The sequence below is a fragment of the Lygodium microphyllum genome, chromosome 1 (assembly GCF_053477565.2).
Source record: "Lygodium microphyllum isolate KBCC chromosome 1, Lygodium_microphyllum_v1.1.10, whole genome shotgun sequence".
In the NCBI taxonomy this organism is placed as follows: Eukaryota; Viridiplantae; Streptophyta; class Polypodiopsida; order Schizaeales; family Lygodiaceae; genus Lygodium; species Lygodium microphyllum.
In genome coordinates, this window is record NC_141135.1 from 160,014,155 (window position 1) to 160,032,134 (window position 17,980).

Genomic DNA, 17,980 nt, shown 5'->3' on the forward strand with positions numbered 1-17,980 from the left:
CGGAATCGGCCCGACATCGTTTTCTCTCTTGCCCGCTCGCCAAGAATATCTGGTCACTCTTGTCGCACATTTGGCGCGCGGTGGTGGGATCCTCGCTAACTCCTTTCGATTGGGTTTTTGTGCGCCCGATGTATTCCGCACCGCCACAGTTGCATGAGAAGATCTTATTTCACTTTTTCAGATATTGGGGATGCTGGCACATTTGGACCACGCGCAATGCTTTTCTCTTTGATTCGGCCTCTAATGTACCCCGACATATTGCCAGGCTTAAAGGGCTCTTGCATTGGCAGCTGGATATCATCCGACACTCCGACTTGCTCCCTCGTGAGGATTTGCATCCGTGGCATATGGCAATTGCCTCTGGGTCGTTGCCATGATTGGTGTAACTTTTTCAGTGCATTACTACGGGGCTTCCCCACACGTTGGCCTAGGGCCCTCGTGTATTTTGTAATCAGAAAAAAGAGAGAGAGAGAGAAAGAGAAAACCTCTTCACATGATGGCTTTGTGTCATCATGTATCTTGTAATCCAGTAATCTTGTATTTTTTTCGTAATTAATATAATTACCTTTTACGAAAAAAAAAAAAAAGAGAGAGAGAGAGAGAAGGCGCGATGGTGCCCCTGCTTCGTGCCGCCCTGCCATCGCCTCGACGATCGCGGTTGACGACTGAAGCCCCGTCTGTCTGCACCTCTCGTTCGCGTCAGCATCGTCGTCGCCTGCCGCTGCTCGTCTGTCGTTCGCTTCGTGTCCGCAACGTCGACGCCTGCAGACCCGCCTGTCTCCGCCCGCCATTCGCGTCTTCTCCCTGCGCCTGCCCGCTGAAACCCTACTGCGCATCTGCCGTCTCGCCCCTGCGCGTCGCTCTGCTTCATCGAGCCTTCCGTCCCGCCCTGTCGGCTGCCGATCGTGCCACCACGTCTGCAGCCGACACGTCTCCCTGTTGTCGCCTGTACCCGCCCGCGTGTCGTCTCCCACAGGCTCGTTGCCTGCATCTGGCGACCCGTCAGCTGCGCCTCCAGCCCTGCTGTCGCCCGCGTCCACTGCGGGCTCTGCGCCTGGTTCACGCCCGTTCGCCTTGTGCGTCAGGGCTTCTGACCACGCCTGATTTCTGCCCACGCCTGCTGTCCGCCCTCGCCTGTCGGTCGCCCCCTCGCCTGTCGGACGCTGCCCTCGCCAGTCAGCCACCGTGGTGGTCGCCCCAGACTTTTCACGCCTGCAACCTGATCGTGTGACGTCCTGAGGGTCGTCCTCCGCCGTGTGCGAAACCGGCTTACAGGGGTACCGATTTCTAACTCAGCCGACAGTAATCTGCCCGGTGCGTCAGTCCTCCTTCGCGATCAGCTCGTCATACAAGATGGCTGGTTTGGATCTGGATTTCATAGACCAAACGGTGGCAGCTCTTGGCCCGGATTCTGATGCTGAGGAACCAGAGGATATGGTTCCGTGCACTGAAGAGATCCCCCCGGGTCCTGACCTCCAGCCTGCGGGTAAAGGTACCAAGCATACCTCGGAAGAGACAGGTGTTATTCAGGATCGTTCCTATGCGCAGGTTGCTTCGGATTCTGTGGACTCTCAGGAGATGGACTGGGAGCATCTGCTGGAATTTGCCAACACTCTGCTTGGCGAATATGTTCAACATAATCAGGAAGCCTTTTCTGACTCTGCACCTGACGATGTTCTGGAAGCTACCGTCGACCCAAAAACTGTCCTACGCTCCTTTTCGGTGTTTTATGATCGCGCGGTGATACTCTTCTTCACTGGTCGAATCCCGCTGCTTTCCCGTATTCGCCAATGGCTGCAGAGTCTGCTACAAGGGGAATGTGTTGATGAGATTTTTGTACATGCCAAATATCAGCCTGTTCTCATTAAAAATGATGTTCATGGCCGCTTCTTGGTGATTGAAATTTTATTCGAAGGGGAAATCTTATGGTTACTTGGCCTCTATGCTCCGAATGATTCGTTATCTCGCCGGGAGCTTTGGCAGACTTTGCAGACCTCCTTGTCACTTGGCAGACGGGGCTTCTTCATGGGGGATTTCAATATGTGTGTTGATTCCTCCCAGTCCACATCGGAGCACTCGGTAATGGATGCGCCGGAAAGTCGTATGTGGCATGAGTTGGCTCTTGCTGTTCTTAAGCAAGATCTCTGGTCCTGGCTACACCCGTCTTCTCCAGGGTTTACTTTCCATTCGGCCCAGTATGCAACAACATGGTCGCGGTTGGACCGTATATATATCATGCAGAATGATGATTTTCTGCCTGAGATGCTCGAAATAAAAGTGTTGCAGCAATATGTCTTGTCGGACCATTTCCCTCTGCAGTTCGAGTTGCTTGCACAACCCATTGCACCTTTCAAGCAATTTCTGGAGAGACTCCCTTTGCGTTTCAACTCGTCCTACTTGAAGCATGCAATTTTTCAGGGCTATTTGCAGCAATTGCTTGACAGATTCTTCTTGGACTTTTCCTCTAAGGGCACTGTGTCATTTGAAAGATTGCTCTCTAATGTGCAGCGGGTTGCTCGGCAGTATGGGATCTATCATGCCTCTCTTTGTCGGCGCCCTCGATAGGCAGCGGAGGACCTGCTGGTTTTGGTTCGCTCCCTGCTGGTGGACACTCCAGATGATGCATTTCTGTTTGCACTGGCCATGCGGGTGGCCGATCTTATTAAAGAATTCCAGTTAAAATCGTATCAGCAGGCCAAATTGCAACATCTGACAGAGACTTTGCAAGATAGTGTCTGTCAGACCCATAAGTTCTTTCGAGCTCTTCACGCCTCTCCTGCTCGAGAGAATATGACAAGACTCGAGGATGCAGAAGGCCACCTTATCCTGGATCCACAGACTATTGTGCATATGTGCAGGAATTATTTCCGTGACCTTCTCGGTTCCGCTTCTCCACCTTCAGCCCAAACTACTCAGGCCCGTTTGGTTTTTTATGACCTGGTCCGCAATCAGCTTCCGCAGGACATGCAAGCTACTATGGAGTCAGATATTGGTGAGACAGAGGTTATGGACGTCTTGTTACACTTGCCCAAAGATAAAAGTCCGGGTTGGGATGGTCTCACCAATGAGTTCTTTGAAGCTTTCGCTACCCAACTGGCGAAACCATTGCAGGCTTTGTTTCAGCAGGTGTGGGAAACGGGGATCATGCCTCCCTCATGGAAACAAGGACTCATTAAACTGCTTCCAAAAGTTCCTTCGCCATCCAAGTTGACGCAGTGGCGCCCAATTTCTTTGATGGGTTCAATGTACAAAATCTTTTCCAAAGTAATGGCGAATCGGCTCCATAAGCATCTCCCGGCCCTTGTGCACCCTCTCCAGTATGGTTTCATTAAGGGCCGAAATATTCTACACAATGTTTTGAATGCCCAATTGGCCATTGATTATGCCAGGCATTCTAATCAGGAGGTAGTACTGATTCAACTAGACCTGGAAAAGGATTTTGACTATCTGGACTGGTCTTTCATTGCTGAACTTATGTCTGCTATGGGCTTTGGTGCTCGGATGTCTCGCCTAATCTACACCATTAGTGCTGCGGCGTCTTCGCGAGTCATGCTGAACGGAGGTGTTACTGAGCCCTTTGTCCTTGCCCGTTCTGTCAGACAGGGGTGCCCTTTGAGCCCTTTATTTTTTGCCCTTGCGACACATCCAATTCTTTCCATGTTATCACATATGGCCGCCTCTTCTCAGTTGGCCGGACTGTCGCTTCCTGCAGGACAGCACTTCATTAGCCAATCCCTGGCGGATGATACCTTTATGATTTTGCGTGCAGACAAGGATAACCTTCGAAAAGCATTGGATGTTTGGGGTCTCTTTGGTCAGGCGTCAGGCCTTCGTATCAATGCGCTCAAATCAGCCATTCTAAGCTGCACGGAGTCGGATTTGCAGTCCTTGGACTGGCAGGGTCTGGTTGTTCCTCGTGGCTCCATTGTCCGGCATCTTGGATACCCTTTGGGTGTTGATGTTCCCCCAAAGCAGCTTCTGCAGTGGATTTCTCAGAAAATGGTGGCTAAGTTTATGTATTGGAAGTCTCAGGCCTGGCCCTTCCATGTTCGCCTCAAAGTAGCCCAGATAATTATGTTGCCCATGCTCACATATTTCTTGCCATTGTTGCCCTGGACTACTACGACTCTGAATGCTCTTACTCAGTCTATTCGCTTCATGCTATGGAAGAAGGACTCATTGCATGCAGGTATTTCCTGGATCTCGTGGTCGCATGTGTGCACCCCCAAACGCATGCCGTGGGTCGCTATAGCCCGTTATTTCCTTGAGGGCCATGGGCTTCTGCATGGCAATACCCAAATCCGGAGTTCTTGGTGGAATGTTCTTAACGCTGATTCGCGGTTCTCCAGTTCTTCTTCATCGCTGCTTACTCATTTGGTATGTTCCTGGAAACACGTCCTTCAAAAGGCTCAGTGGCATCCAACGGAGGATCGCTTGGCTACTAACTCTTTTCAATTGGAGTTACTGGCAGTCTCGCGTTTACTTTCGTGGGAAGGTAAACATGAGCTTAGACCACAATTCAACCGGATGGCACGTTTGGGCTTGTCTTCGGTTGCGGATGCCACCCTTGCCAGTCGCAATGTGCTTATATCGTTTCGTACAGCTAGGAGGCTTTTCAGGATCCCTCGTGGATATAGGCCTTTATGGGAACGGCTTTTGACGGTGCTCCAGAGCAGACAACCCTTTCCTGCTCTTGCTTCGGATCATCCCTGGCAGGATTGGGACCTACAAGGCCGGCTGAATTTGAGCAAAGCTTCTGCTAACCAAGTGTATCATCTTCTGATCAAAGATCATCAATGGCTAGTTCCTAAAGCGAATGCTTTATGGGGATTGCGTAAATCCCGGTCATGGTGGAGGGCAACTGTGATGGAGGGCTGGTTGAACAAGACACCCTTTAAATATAAAGTCTTTCTTTGGAGAGTGATGATTGGGGGTCTTCCGCTTGCTTCAGCACAGGCAACCCTAGCTAAGCTTCTGACCTCCATCTTCCACTCCCTCCACGGCCGTTGGGATCAAGTGCAAGGCGAGTCTAGGGCTTGTCAAGAGCTCCGTGGTCATTTCATGCATACGTGGGGTGGCCAGGACCTATTTTTCGTGATGCAGGCAGACATCCCCAGATGGCGATACCCCTCCCCCGGCCGCCTCCCCCCCCCCCCCAATGGCTTCTTTCCCCCATCCCCCCTAGACCTCCCTGAGAGACTTGTATACATGATGTATATGTGTTTCTGCATCAGCTCCAGCTAGTCTGTTGAGCATGAGCACTCCGTTGTAATCAGTTTCTTTGAGTAATATAATCAGCCACATTTTATTTGCAAAAAGGAAAATCATGGTCGTGTGGCCCGAATTTGGGGTTTAGTGTTGTGGCAAATCAACTTTATGGTGTCTGTTGATCTGGTTCTTCCCGATATTGCTGCTCCTTGGCTGGATACTATTCGCTCCACACCAGCTGTAGTTTTAGTGTGACATTTTTGTGTTAGAGTTATTGTAGACTTTCCTTCATGTTTGTTATTTTCAATGTTGACTTGATGGTTTGATGTAAATATTTATTACTTAATTCAATTATCTTCACAAAAAAAGAGAGAGAGAGAAATGAAATGATATATTAACGTCTACAAAAGGCCAAAATGACCTATGAGACCATGAGTTACAGTCGTGTATGATGGTACAAACTGTCTGGGCAAAATATGTAGCACAAAGCAAAATAAGAAAGGAAATTAACTATGGCTATGTGTAAAACATAGAGCTCTATCTAGTAAAGAGAGAGAGAGAGAGTTATATTAGCATCTACGAAAGGAAAAATTAGTCTATGAGACAAAATGTTACATCTGAAAAGTCAAGGAATTTCCCAAGTCCCAAAATAGTTGTCATCTAATGCTATGACTAACTAAATGGAAGATAGATAGTAAACAATGCATAGGTGATGAGTACAAAATGATGTCTAACCTAGATACAATGTGGAATTGCGTAGGAAGCCCTCACTTCTGAAGATATCCCTCATGGGGTGTATCTAGCATAGAGAGGCTGAAGCGGCAAGGTATGGTCCCTTGATGACGATGTAGTATCCTCTGTATTTGTAGATGATGCCTCTTGCGAGAGCGTGGACCAACTGGGCGTGGGCGATGGGTGAGAATCTCTCTGTGGTGGCTCTGTCTAGGGTGGTCCCCCGTGGTGGGACTGCTAGTTGGTTTGATGAGGGCTCTATGGGGGGGGGGGGGGGGGGTGAAAATAGTGGATGCTTTGTAGAATTCCACAAGTGTGTGCTAGTGTGTGGCTTCATGTGTCTGCTCATGGATTTGTTAAAGGTGCGTTTATGGTGGCATAGCTCCAGTAAGAGGAGCCCAAGACTGTCAATGATTCGGGAGATCCAGCTTCTCACTGTTGCGTTTGCTGGTGTTCGACAATCCGGAGTCTGCCTTGCTGCGATTCGGGATCCGTTCAGAGTACAACACACTTTCCAGCTCATTACCCCTGCCCTGATCCTTGAGATATAGAAGTTCGAGGTACAATATTCATTCACATCATAGTGTGTTTGCTGCATGAGCATCGTATATTCAGTAGTCATATCACTTTATTCATTCATTGTGTTCATTGTCTCTGAGTTACCCTAACCCTAACTATGTTCTTTAATGAGTTTGTGCTTTGTCATACGGTTTCTGTTTATATTTCTGTGTTAGGGTATTTATTTACATAATGCTTGGACCAATAGGGGTGCGTATGTCTCCACTCTTGCAGTGGGCACGGATGGAGTACTCCCAGTAGGTGTGTGAGCTGCCTCTGGAAGTACCTTCTCCACCCGATGGGCTTGGGAGGGGTTGAGCTTGTGCTCCTGAAGAAGTAAGATGTCGATCCGTCTGGCGAGGGCACTACAGATTCTGCCGAACAATCAATTTCCTGGAACCACGTGCCCCATTGTAGTGGAGGCTATTCACGTTCCAGGATGTTAGGTGTAGACTCGTGGGGAATCTTGTGATTGACCGAACAGGCATGTGTTTGGTGTGGAAACTGCTGATGAAGAGGAAGAGCTATGGGACAGGTGAATGCGCTTGGCCGCAGGCTTGGAAAGTGAACTCCATTCCCCCATGGTGGCTCTCGGGCAGACCATGGGGGTGATAGATGCTCCAGGCTGTACCACTAGGGCATCTATTAGCCATGCTGAGAGGTGTGACTTTGTGCATTGGTAGAAGCGGGCAGCCTGTGTGGGCCACTCGATCACATCCATGGGTGAGCTCCATTGGGTAGGGGCTTGAAAAATAATGCTCAGATGTGGGACCTCGGCTCCAGCCCACCGGTTAATGTCATCATGCACCTTGGCCACTGTTGGGAAAAGAGTGCTAGCCCTCCTTCATCCATCCACTGGGAGATGCGGTCTGCAACCTGGCCCCTCACTTCCTCCTCTATCTGTGTGATCGTCTAGTCCCCTGAATGAGAGGTTTGAAAGAAGAAAGCATAGTTGGGTCAATCCAGTGGTGCTAGTAAATGGACCTTTCCGCTCCTTGACTTTGAGACCACGAAGATCCACACCTCCAGAGGTAGTGGAAACTCTCCGTGCTCTGCAACTCTCAAATAGGACCACGAACCACTGCGAAAAAACTCGTGGGAGCAACTGTGCCTGTTGAGAGGGAAAGTGTGATGGGCGGTTGGGCCAGATGAGCTAGTGGCTGTATGGGGGGTTGGGCTATTGGGCGAGGAGAAGATATGGGCATGTGAGGCTTGTCGCCCCCTGTGGAAAGGGGGGAAATGGGTGGGGGGGGGGGACACATGTACTGGGTGAGGATCAGGGGGGACTGATCAGCGGGGGAGATGGTGGGAAAGAGGAAGAGTGAGGGATGGTAGGGTGATCAGAAGTATGAGGCGAGTGTGAGGGGGGTAAGTGGGCCCAAAGGGGGGGGGGGTTGTGGGGATAGGGTCGGGGGGCAATCCATGTGAAGGGGGTGGGCATGGGGGACTAGGGAATCTCCGGTGGGGTGGGTTGTGATGCCTTAGTGGGTGGTGGGGGTGGAGGCTTGTGATCCTACTGGGTGGGACGAGTGGGGGGTTGCTGCGAGGTGCTCTGACGGGGGCCCGTCGCCTGCCCTCTTGCTCTTTGCTATCGTGGCTGTGTCTGAGGGGCTAGTTGAGGCCCCCATTGCCGTCTCCCTCTTTGTCGTCACTAGACCCGTGTAAAACCGTCAGCATCCACCTGTGGGTCTGTCGGCTGAGCTGCCTTAGCTCCGAAATGCATGCAATATGTTGCCTGATGCCCAAAGTCATGGCATCACATGCATTGACCATGGTGTTCTATCACAATAATTTGTTGCGTGAAAGAGTGTCTGCTTGCCTCAATCTCAAGAAACTTAGGTATGTTCTTTATATCTTTCACAAGCACCCGTACTTGCAGGACTCCTACAGGCTGTCACTGCATCCGTAGAGGAGGGAGAAAAAACTGTGGTGAAAAGCCGGCCAAAGTCATCTACTAATTGACGATACTTCACCACTAGTCTCGAGAATAGAAGGGTGACCGGGTGTCTAGGAAACTTGTTGTGGAGTGCGAATTCCTCCACTGTGAAGTCACTATACCAGGCAACCATATAGACGACCCCCTATGTGGAGGCATAAGGTGAGCTATCCAGTAGCTCACGGGCTACATCTGCGGAGGTGAGTCGAACCATGAAGATCCCCTGACCCATGAGAACTGTCTCCACAATCTGCGTTTTGCCTATGCATAGCGTGGAGTGAAGCCAATCCCGAAGCTGGGCTCTAGATAGAGAGTGTCATACGACCTGTCCAAAGATTGTTGTTTCTTTTAGTTCTAGCTTTGTGGCACGGACAAAAAGGAGCTGTTCCTCAGAAAGGACGACGCACAAGGTGTTTGAGTCAGGGGCACTCGCAGAATGCACCGGCGTTTGACCAGAGGCTTCCATTGCGCGTCATTGCTGAGGACCTACTGAGCTAGCTGGTGTGATACTAAGGGGAATGTTGCTGCAGACGGAGGGAGCAATGATTGCTAGTGTTATCACGTCTCCGTAGATGCAAGCAACTCTTTCTGAACTTGCAGAGGAGAAGCAATCAATGGAGCAGACGAACATGCAGCATAGGATGGAGGCACAAGAGCAGGTCGACTGGGGAGGTCTTTTCGTGTGTGAGGCAGAGGATGGAGCCGCCACAACAGGTCGATGGTGGACGATTGTTGATGTAGAGGAAGGAGCTTGGTGAGACACAGATGTGATGACGCTAACACGGTCGAGCGGTTGCGAGCAGGCAGGCTCGAGCGAGGCAGGCGGAGCTGCAAGTGGGGCGGAGCGTGAGCGGGTACAACCTTACTAATTGGCTACTTGAAAAGAAGAAAAAAAATGCAGATGCCTAGTTGCTTGTCCTGAATGCAGGCTGGCCAAGGAGGCTCGAAGATACTATATTTGGGACTGCCTTGATGCTTAGGAGAGACCTCAGATTGGTATTCCATGATATTCAGTGCAAATGACTAACTTGGTAAGCAATAGCACGGGTCACAGACAGAGGACTTGCTTGTGGACATGAGGACTTTCAGGGGAGCGCGTCTTATCGGATATTATGCTGGCAACAGTGCATTGTCTCCATTCTGGACTTTTCTCAGACTGTGGATAATTTACAGCATCATTGCATTGTACATTTAAAGAGAAAGTTGTAGTGAACTGATAGAGCAGCAGAATATCTTTACTGTTGAGACATTTGCTTGCATTTGAAGAAATCAGAGGTAGATGGGAAGAGGGTGCAGGGAGAACCCATTCATATGAGCAAGAGGCTTTAGGTGGTGCTTGGGAGACATGCACTTTCTTCCACCTAGCAGCCCCCTACATGATTCAGTATTACAGCCCACCATAATCGTTATTTACTTAGCCATACTTGACACCTTATTGGTGTAGATAACTAAGGAGTAGTAGTTTCCGTGGTTTCCTTGAGATGATTGTGTGAAGAAAACTGCTGGGGTTTGCACTGAGGACACACAGAGTGTATGACCACAATAGAAACATAAAGAGACACAGATACATAGGGAAAAACTCAAACCCTAAACGCAAACTCAAAACTTAAACCCTAAACGCAAAACTCAAAAACTCAAACCCTAAATACAAAACTCAAAACTCAAACATAGAAACTCAAACACAAATAGAAGAAGGGAGAGAGAGAACACAACTCTGAAGTGAATGAATTCTGTAAATGAATGTAAGAGTGTACAGTGTGCTCAAGGGCAGAGCAATCTCGGAGCGTGACGTCCATTAGAGATGGATCCCAAGTCTGGACCACCAGCCAGAGTGTAGGAGTGTTGAATAGTGAATGGCAGCAGGCTGGTCACCAAAAGGCAGTACTTTGGAGGCTGGAAACTGGTAATCGCAGTAGTGTACCATAGATCAGGGGCTGGAAACTGTGCACAGTCTGTTCTAAACAGACTGCTGTAAACAGCATGCTGAAACAGTGTCTGATGTGGCTAGCGATGATTGGATGATCAGATCGCAGCAAATGATGATGTCACCAGCAACTAACGTCAGCATGGATAAAGGCGCCAACAGCAGGAGCAAACACGCATGGAGTGGCAGCAATCCCGAGGGCTGGACAGCCACGTGGGAGGAGGCTATTGGCTGAAATCTGCACGTGGAGCGAGAAACCTGCACAGATGGAATAAGGCTGAATGGGGGCAGCCTGTCTTTTTATAGATGTGGAAGGGCACCCCAAAAATTAGGGTTTCCATTGAACTCTCTTGAACTGCTCCTTGTTTTAGGGTTTCCACCGAACTCTCTCGAACCGCTCCCTGTTTTAGGGTTTCACTCTAAAAGAGCATTTTTTAGTGTGTTTTGGGGCTGTTTAAGATGTTAATTAGCAAGTAATGCATATTTTAGCTCAACACCCCCTCTCAAACCCAAAATTGAGCCGAAAGGTTAGGCCAACCTCTGTGATGTTTATTGATCCCAAGGCGTACCATCCCAAAGCACCCATGGCATCGGATAAAGGGTGCACGTCGGCTGCCCAGTGGCCTACCAAGACTATAGAGGCGATGGTTCTCTTACCAAGGGAATCGAAGTAGTCACCCCAAAGAGGACAGGGCATCGGACAAAGGGTGCATGTCGGTTGCCTAGTGGCCTACCAAGCCCTACAAAGGCGGATGGAACCACATGGAACTTTTTTTTTTGTTGAATAAGTGAGGTAAATTTTATGGGATGCGGCCGATTGAGTAATAGTGACCTAGAAGATGGGAGTAGAGAGGGTATACCCAACACATCACAAAACAATACAAGCTAACCTATCCACTCAGGGTGTTGATGACGAGGAAAAATAGATGATGAGGTATCCATGTGATGGAGGATGGTGGTGTGGTAACAACAGCTGCCGGTGGAAACAGCTTAGGATCCGCTCAAGTGGTGCTCTGCACAATGAGATGCAAACTATGCTACATGCTGAAGAATGCTCATGCAGCAGGTGCCACTTAGACAGTGTCTCTCATGGGGAAATTGTTTACTTGCCCAAGTGCCCTAGTATAAAGATGATGAAATCATGCAATGCAAAGGGTAAGGTACAATGGGGGAGGGGGGGGGGGGGGAAGAAGCCAATGTCGAAGACAAAGTGCTGAAGCCTGTAAGGAACCCCCTCTCAACCTGGATGTAGATGCCGAAAAAGGAAGAGGAGCATGATGTCGGTCTTCATATGGTGTTGAGAACCATAAGGATTGAAAGAAGATGAAGTTGATGAAGAGCAAGGTAGAAGGCACCGCCATGATAGCATTGATAGAGATGTTGCACGATCTGCCTTGGGAGGGAAACCTGCCATGCTGAAAGAAGAGCAAGCGCTCCTAGGATGATGAAACCATGAAAGGAACGGTACGTAGCCACGTCTCTAGCCCAGGTAGGACCAAAGCAATCTGCAAGTTAGCATTACACTGTAAGACAAAACCCTGCAAAAGAGATGAGAATCTACAAACACAGAGGTTAGTGGTGAGATGCTCCAAATTAAAACATAACAGAACGAAAATCTAACTCAAAATAAATGCAATGAATGTGTATGTGTGCGAGTAAATGCAGCGGAAGACAAAAGAATGGAAAAGCTAAGGACAATGAATCCTATGGGGCCGATTCTAAGAGTGTGAAAAATGAATGCTAGACTGACCTAGGGTATCTGAAAGGACCTAGAGACATACTAGTCTAAGAAGGTGGCCACCATCGCGTATATCCAGTAGCAGGGCTCTGCCAAGGGAACACTTGACAAAGTGGAGAGGAAGTGAGATAGATGCATGAAGTGCAACGGGATCGGAACCTGCAAACCAATCAGCTAGTCAGTCAAGGGTAGTGAAAGACATGGGCTGCTAAGGCTATACTTGAGCCACATGTCTAGCAGCAACGACGGGTGCTGAAGGAGCAAATGAAGCAGGAGTGGAAGGCGTAGCCCCATTGGATTGTGTAGTCGCAGCGGTTTGCTGAGGTTTTTTAGGCGGAAGACCTTGGGCCTTGGAGCGACACTCCTTGTCCACATGGCCTGCTCTCTGGCTGTGCGTGCAAAATCGGTTTTTCTTAGGGAGTTGCTGCCAGATAGGTCTAGATTCTTTGGTTCCATCTGAGGAAGAGGAGTCATCCTTTGATTGAGTTGCCTTCGCATCTTGCGAGTTCTTGCCACTGGTGGTTTTCCCTCCCTGAAGAAGAGGCAACCAACCCCCTCTGCTCTGAATAAGGCTGTGATGAGGATTTCTTGTGGACTTGATCATGCAGCCTTGCGTAACACAAGAACTTGCACTCAAACTCGTAGAAGGTTGGCAATCGAGGTTGGGAGATGATGTGTTGAATGAAATTGAAGTAATTTTCGGGCAACTTATTCAAGAAGAATGTAACCTGATCGTCATCTGACTTTGGAGAGCTAGTAGTGGTGAACTCAGCAAGTAACTGCCTATACTTAGCCAGCTTGTCTTTCAGATCATCCCCTTCCTTAATAGAGAACTCTTGAAGCTCAAAGTCGAGATTGATGTGAGGAGTAGGACCATGAGCTGCATAGTGGTCAAGAAGGTGACTCCAACGCTTTGCCGCGAGTGGGAAGTGTTGCAACTGATAATGAAACTCAGGAAGCAATCCTTGCATCAGCTTAACATTGGCTATGGCATTACGGACTCTCCATTGACAGATGTAATCAGGGTGAGCTAGTCGAGGGTTTGGCATAGGCTCTAGACCAATGACGAGGTTCCAAAGACCCTGAGACTCAAGCACTTGTTGCATGAAATTAGACCAAGTGGTGAAATTTAACTCCTTAAAATGTGTCTTATCCGTGAAGGCATTCTTGGCTGTTGCAATAGGAGTGGTAGTACTCGGAGATGGATAGTGCGAAAAAGGGTAGTGTGGGTAGGATGGTGGAGTGGAGTACACTTGGGAATGGGCCCTAGAGTGCCCACCAGGCATGCGGGTAGTGTGCAAGGTGGATCCATAGGTAGGGATGGGCTGACTAGGCATGGGCATGGTAGCCACATGAGAAACCCAAGGAGGTGGGACGGGAACACGGGTAGCAGAAGATGGGAATCCCTGCGTAGGTGTAACCCAAGGAGAGTGTGAAGATGCACCATAAACTGAGGATGGAAACCCCTGCGTATGAGTGGTCATGGGAGATGTGAAGTTGGGGATAGTGAGGGTGATACCCATCATAGTCGACCCAGGAGTTATGGGTGTGCTCATTTGCTGAAAGGTGAGAGGCACTATGTTAAAGGGTGACATTCCCCCTAATGAGTACCATGGTGCAAAGAGGTAGAGAATGGGGTGAAGGAAAAGGTGCTAGGAGCGGAGATGGAAGATCCAACCCCTAGGGTGTGTGATGCAAATGTGGAGTGTAATCCAAGGTTTTGGAAAGATGATGAGAGGTGATCAAAATGTGATATAGAAGAGGGTGGGATGGGAGGGAAGTGAGAAGTGTGTGTGATATGCTCAAATGAAATAGAAGCTGTAGATGTACTTGAATTCCGTTTGCTTCGTGAGCCCCCTCTATTGAAGTTCACATACGCAAAGCCATTCGGATCCTGTACCTCAAAAGAAGAAATAGGCGAGGGTTTTGATTCATACAACACAAAAGAATTGTACAAACTTGACATTGGACCTGGCTGAGATGATGAAGATGGATCACCAGACGTTCCGAATGCCGTATGTCCTCCATTGTTAGCGAGGTAGCTAGCCTCACCGCGACCGGTCTGGATGTGGTAGCAAAACTGGTGGTAGGGGTGTAAACATCACTGTATTTGTTGCGATAGTACTCCTCAAAGTCCTCCTCTTTCATGTTAGTGAAATCTGGAATAGGAGTAGAAGAAGATGAAGGTGAAAGTGGAGTGCCGTCCTCCTCACCGAGTCCATAATGCCATCTCGGGGCCTCCAATGATGGAAAATCTTGATAAGACATCATAACAACTGGAGTAGAAGGTGTCAAGGACATTGTGATTTGGTTACAAGTCATATTGTGAGCCTCGCACAAAGACTAGCTCTCCATAATATCTGCAGGATACTCGTTACAAGAGCACCTGCTCTGATACCATGTGAAGAAAGCTGCTAGGGTTTGCATTGAGGACACACAGAGTGTACAACCACGACAGAAACACAAAGAGATAGACATAGACACAGAGGGCAAAACTCAAACCCTAAACGTAAAACTCAAAACTCAAACATAGAAACTTAAACACAAATAGAAGAAGGGAGAGAGAGAACACAACTCTGAAGTGAATGAATACTGTAAATGAATGTAAGAGTGTACAATGTGCTCAAGGGCAGAGCAATGTCAGAGTGTGATATTCACCGGAGACGAATCCCAAGTGTGTGACCACCAGTCGGAGTGTAGGAGTGCTGAATAGTGAATGGCAGCAGACTAACGGAGCAATCTGGAGGCTGGAAACTGGTAAATGCAGCAGTGTACCACCGATTAGGGGCTGGAAACTGTGCACAGTTTGCTGTAAACAACAGGCTGAAATAGTGTCTAATGTGGCTAGCGATGACTGGATGATTAGATCGCAGCAGATGATGATATCGCCAGCAAATGACGTCAGTAGGGATGAAGGCGCCGGCAGTAGGAGCAAACACGCATGGAGTGGCAGCAGTCTCGAGGGCTCGATAGCCACGTGAGAGGAGGCTGATGGCTGAAATCTGCACGTGGAGCGAGAAACCTGCACAGACGGAATAAGGCTGAATGGGGGCAGCCTGTCTATTTATAGATGTGGAAGGGCGCCCCAAAAATTAGGGTTTCCATTGAACTCTCTCGAACCACTCCTTGTTTTAGGGCTTTACTCTAAAAGAGCATTTTTTTAGTGTGTTTTGGGGCTGTTTAAGAGGCTAATCAGCAATTAATGCATATTTTAGCTCAACAGATTGTACACCTTGATAAGGAATCTTGTACTTTGTCATTTAGCTTGGTGATAATTCTCACTGAGAGTTCTTTTAATGAGTTCTTCTCTTTTTGGGAAAAAAAGGATGCATTGAACATCCTTTAAAGGAACGTATTTGACATAAAATCAATTAAACAGTAGATCAAAAGAAGCTTTTCACCACACTCTGGGCATTAGTAGATTATTTCTCTCTTTGACCTTTGTAGTTTGGAAGCAAGGCATTTTCTAACTTAGTGGCACTAATCTCTTTTCACATTAAGAAATTATGATACTCAGATTTTTTGAGAAGTCTGAAGTGTTATGCATTTTCTTTGTATGTGAACAGGAACAGGTAAAACTGAAACAACAAAGGACCTGGCTAAAGCAATTGCAATGCAATGTGTGGTTTTCAATTGTTCTGATGGTCTAGATTATCTAGCCATGGGGAAATTCTTCAAGGGTCTGGCAAGCTCTGGTGCATGGGCTTGTTTTGATGAATTTAACCGTATTGACCTTGAGGTATTTGGCTTGATAAAGCTCTTAACAAATTTCATCGAACCCTCGTTCTTGTTTTGCCTTTGTGTTCAGTGTTGTGAATGAACTTCCAGGTGCTTAGTGTCATTGCTCAGCAAATTTTGACAATCCAACGAGCAAAAGCTGCACATATGAAGACCTTTGACTTTGAGGGTGTGAAACTATCTTTATGCCCTACATGTAGTGTTTTTATTACCATGAACCCTGGTTATGCTGGCCGCTCTGAACTACCTGACAATCTTAAGGCACTGTTTCGCACTGTTGCTATGATGGTTCCTGACTATGCATTGATTTCTGAAATAACATTGTACTCTTTTGGCTACCTCCAAGCCCGAGAGCTTGCCAGAAAGCTTGTGGCCACATATCGACTTTGTAGGTGAGTAAACTATGAAGTATGTTTAGGATGTTGTCTGTCTGATAATCTACAAAGAATATTAAAGTTATATTTGCTTCTCAAGCATCTTTTGTACTCTTGTTGGAATTCACCATACAAGGGGCATGCTAAAATGACATTCAGCAAAAATGATTTTATGGATGCAATACTTTTGGCTTCTGGACGTTTCTCCTAATGTGAATATGTTAATGTGAAGTGATGGACATAGTTGGCCTTTTTATAATGATTGGTAATTGAAATGTGTGTATTAGAGTGGGAAGATACATATGCTAGAATCATGGTTTCATACTCGTGGGTCCCAAGAGTGTTTTATGTATCTTACATAAGAATGTTGTTTGTCTTTGAGATCTTAATGAAGGAAACTTGAAATTCCTTCTTTCAATAAGAAGTTTATTGTAACTTCAGATTTTTCATATTTGATTATTTACACTTTGCTGTTTTATCTTATGGCAGTGAGCAGTTGTCCAGCCAAAATCATTATGATTATGGAATGAGGGCTGTCATATCAGTATTGCGAGCAGCCGGTGCTGTTAAGCAAAAATATCCAGATGAGGCGGAGGCTGTTCTTATGCTCAAGTCACTGACAGATGTGAATCTCCCCAAGTTCCTTGCTCACGATATCCCTTTATTTGAAGGAATCCTATTGGATTTATTTCCTGGAGTTATCCTACCAGCACCTGACTATAGGATGATGCAAGAAGCCATTGTTTCTGTCTGTGCAAAACGTAATCTCCAGCCAACACCTGCCTTTTTAGAGAAGGTACGTGAATATGCCTGTGTATTGTAGAATGCAATCTTTTAAAATTTCTCACTTGCTGATGTGAACCCTTTTTTGCAGATCTTTCAGCTGTATGAAATGATTCTTGTCAGGCATGGTCTTATGCTTGTAGGCTTTTCTTATGGTGCTAAAACAGAAACTTACAGAGTTTTGGCAGCAGCCCTCACTGAGCTGTGCAACTCAGGGAAAATGGAGAATGTGACAAAGTGTTTTATCATCAATCCCAAGGCTGTGTACATTGGCCAGCTGTATGGACAATTTGATCCCATCTCTCATGAGTGGACTGATGGTGTTTTAGCCAAAAGCTTTCGGAATGCTGCTGTTGATGTCACACCAGATCGGAAATGGATCATATTTGATGGTCCTGTGGATGCAGTAAGAAACTTATTGCTTGCTGTCATGCAAGTCCTTCTAAATCAACCTGTTACATGTGTTTTTTCTCCTTAAACGCACCTATGATACTAGGCCATATGGCTAGAAGTTGAGCATGAAGCAGAAGAACAGTCAGAGAGAAGACACAGTTGCAGGTTTTTGGCCAAAGGATGTCCTTCCAATTTTTCATTTGTCCAGTTAATCTTGTGAAATACTGACTTTTAAGACTCACCTGAGCTGATTCTTCTGGTAGGTGCAAATATGTACACGCCCAAACTAGAAGTCTGGACATTATCCAACAAATTAGCCAGCTTTAAAATAAAACTTACTTTTCCTGATTTAAGTTGCATTTGACTGAAAAACCACTAGTCACCTCTATGCACAATGAAGATATTGTGCAGCTAAAATAAGGTCTGTAATGACCACATGTTTCAGATGCGAAACTATATATTACTTGGGCTATTAAAGCATACTAGGCAGACTGTGTCAATTAATCAGTGGAGATCAGGGTATATACAGCAGTCCTGGACATTCAAAAACCATTTGCTAATGACCTAGCAGTGATGGCCAGAATATGCACTTTATG

The 17,980-nt window shown here is 47.3% G+C and overlaps 1 protein-coding gene across 7 annotated transcripts in view; it reads left to right on the forward strand.

Moving 5' to 3' along the window:
* The window catches only part of LOC148041884 (uncharacterized), a 269,651-nt gene that overhangs the window by 78,794 nt on the left and 172,877 nt on the right, over positions 1-17,980 (forward strand). For all 7 annotated transcript variants that reach the window (XM_087683761.1, XM_087683772.1, XM_087683781.1 and 4 more), the window contains 4 exons: positions 15,663-15,835; positions 15,925-16,226; positions 16,698-17,004; positions 17,083-17,397. In XM_087683761.1, coding sequence (XP_087539887.1) covers positions 15,663-15,835; positions 15,925-16,226; positions 16,698-17,004; positions 17,083-17,397 — 1,097 coding nt within the window. The remainder of the gene's footprint in view (positions 1-15,662; positions 15,836-15,924; positions 16,227-16,697; positions 17,005-17,082; positions 17,398-17,980) is intronic.